This window comes from Eurypyga helias, unplaced genomic scaffold, assembly GCF_000690775.1.
Source record: "Eurypyga helias isolate BGI_N326 unplaced genomic scaffold, ASM69077v1 scaffold20928, whole genome shotgun sequence".
Lineage (NCBI taxonomy): Eukaryota > Metazoa > Chordata > Aves > Eurypygiformes > Eurypygidae > Eurypyga > Eurypyga helias.
The window spans coordinates 1-2,140 of NW_010266512.1; the positions used below are offsets into that span (position 1 = coordinate 1).

General features: G+C 61.7%; 1 protein-coding gene across 1 annotated transcript in view; it reads right to left on the reverse strand.

The window, feature by feature from the left end:
* Nucleotides 1-66: 66 nt before the first annotated feature.
* The window catches only part of LOC104513691 (U5 small nuclear ribonucleoprotein 200 kDa helicase-like), a gene marked incomplete at both ends in the record, with an annotated part of 9,266 nt that continues 7,192 nt past the window's right edge, over nucleotides 67-2,140 (reverse strand). The window contains 5 exon segments of the mRNA XM_010157134.1: nucleotides 67-258; nucleotides 585-812; nucleotides 1,012-1,172; nucleotides 1,724-1,897; nucleotides 2,076-2,140. The exon segment at nucleotides 2,076-2,140 is cut by the window's right edge and continues 32 nt beyond it. Coding sequence (XP_010155436.1) covers nucleotides 67-258; nucleotides 585-812; nucleotides 1,012-1,172; nucleotides 1,724-1,897; nucleotides 2,076-2,140 — 820 coding nt within the window.

The following is a 2,140-nucleotide window of genomic DNA, read 5'->3' on the forward strand; positions in this document are numbered from 1 at the left end:
AAGAGGCAGTGCCGCGGCCCGGAAACCCGGCAGGAGGGAAAGGAGAGGGGGTTGCCCGAATCCTACCTGAATGTGCAGCTCCAGGGGCACGGGGCGGACGTTGGGGTGGAAGTTGAAGGTGGAGGTTGCGCTGCAGCCCAACCAGTGGGCCACGTCCTTGGCGTTGGACAGGGACGAGCTCAGGGCCACGATGCGGATGGGCCGCTCGATTTGGGAGGAGATGTAGCGCATGCGGGAGCAGATGACCTCCAGCACCGGCTGCAGGCGGGAGAGGACAGGTTGTCGCAGGGAGAGGAGGGAATGCCAAGCTCTTCACGCCGCAGTCGCGTCTCCTGGCTCGTCTCCGGCGACTTCAGCCCCGGCACCCTCCTCCACGGAGACCCCAGGGGATGCCACGCTCAGCGTCCTCCTATCCCAGCTCATCCTGCAGCTCGGGGAAACTCCACAGGAGTTTCCAGCAGGAACTTCCCAGCAGGAAAACTCAATCCCGGATCAGAATGAGCCATCACCCCCCCCACAGCGGCTCTGTGACCGAGACCAAGACGCTAGCGCCCGCGCAGCGCCCTCCCCCCTGCCAGGCTCACCCCGTTTTCGCCCCCGATGAGGTGCACTTCGTCCACGATGAAGAGGTTGACGTTCTGGACGTTCTTGCGCTGCTTCCAGCGTCGCGACAGGATGTCCCATTTCTCAGGGGTGCTGATGATGATGTTGCCTTTGCCCAGCAGCTTCAGGTCCGTGCTGGTCTCCCCCGTCAGCAAAACCACCTTCTTGTTGAGACGCTCCTGGAACTTTTCGTACCAGTCCAAGAAGACCTGCCACAAACACGAGGGGTGCTTGGTCACCTCAGATTGGAACACCAAACCCCTGGAGACGCACCCCAACGCCAGCAGGTCGGTGGTGGGATGGTGTCTCTCCTTCCTCAGAGACCACCACCCATCACGAGTCACCCTGAGAGACGAGGAGAAGGGAAAGGGGGACAAGGAAGCGCTTCTCGCCGGAGGCCAGGCTGACCTGCTCTGCCAGGGCCTCCATGGGGGTGATGTAGACGCAGCGTCCCTCCGAGTTCTGCAGCAGCATCCTCAGGATGGCAAATTCGGCACAAATGGTCTTTCCGCTGCCCGTGGGGGCACCCACAAACACGTTGTCATCGCTGTTGTAAACCGTGTTGAACACTGGGGAGAGATGGCCACACAGAGGAGAGCAGCTGAGGCAGAATTCCCATGGTTTTCTATCAGAGCTCTAGAAACGGGCAGGGAAAATCCAGCCTGGACTCAGCCCACAGGAGGAGGAGCTACGGAAAAGGCTGTTTTAAGTGTTTCAGCCCAGAATCTGCTGAGCAAAACAGGCTCTAGGCCGTCGGAGGAGCTCCTAAGTGGGAATTCCCTACTCTGCCAGGGCTTAAGCCTGAGAAACACGGATGGGGCAGCTTTGGCTTGCTCCCAACTTCACCCCTACGAGCAGAAGTTTGGGGCCCGCTGGCTCTGTGAACCTGGGCCGAGGTGTTGGCACAGACACAGCATCCAGGTGCAAAGCGGCTGCTGCCGGACGGCCCCGGGCCGGCTGCTTGGTGCAACGGGGAATAGAGATGGCACGCTGGCCCACGGAGAACCGTGGGGCTACGGGAGACCGAGGGGGTGCGCTGCTCGCTACGATACGCGAGTAAACGCCGCAAAGCCAGGGCTGTGGGACCGCGGAGAGGAAGGCGAGCAGAGGCGATCCTCACCCTGAGTCTGGATGGGGTTGAAGAAAGGGAACTTGTCCTGGTAGAGGCTCTCGAAGGCGCTGTTCCGCAGAGCCGACACGGGCAGTGGCTGCAGATCCAGCAGCTCCGTGGGAGGAGGGTACTTCTCCGGGAGGATCAGGTGGCGGAAGGAAACGGGCAGCTGCGTCTCGCAGGCTGTCAGACAGACAAAAACACCTTCAGCTCCAAAAGCGTTCCCGATGGTTTCATCTCCCAGCTCCCTCTGCCAACGGGATCCCCTGCCTGGCTGCCACGTGGGTGTCCCAAGTTGTCCCCCTCAGCCCCGAGAACCGCTGCTGTACACCCCGGATGCCCCCGGCAGAGCCAGACTTACAGAGCCAGCGGTCGGAGACCACCCGGATGAAGTACTGCGGGGGCAGCGGCTCAAACACGGGCACG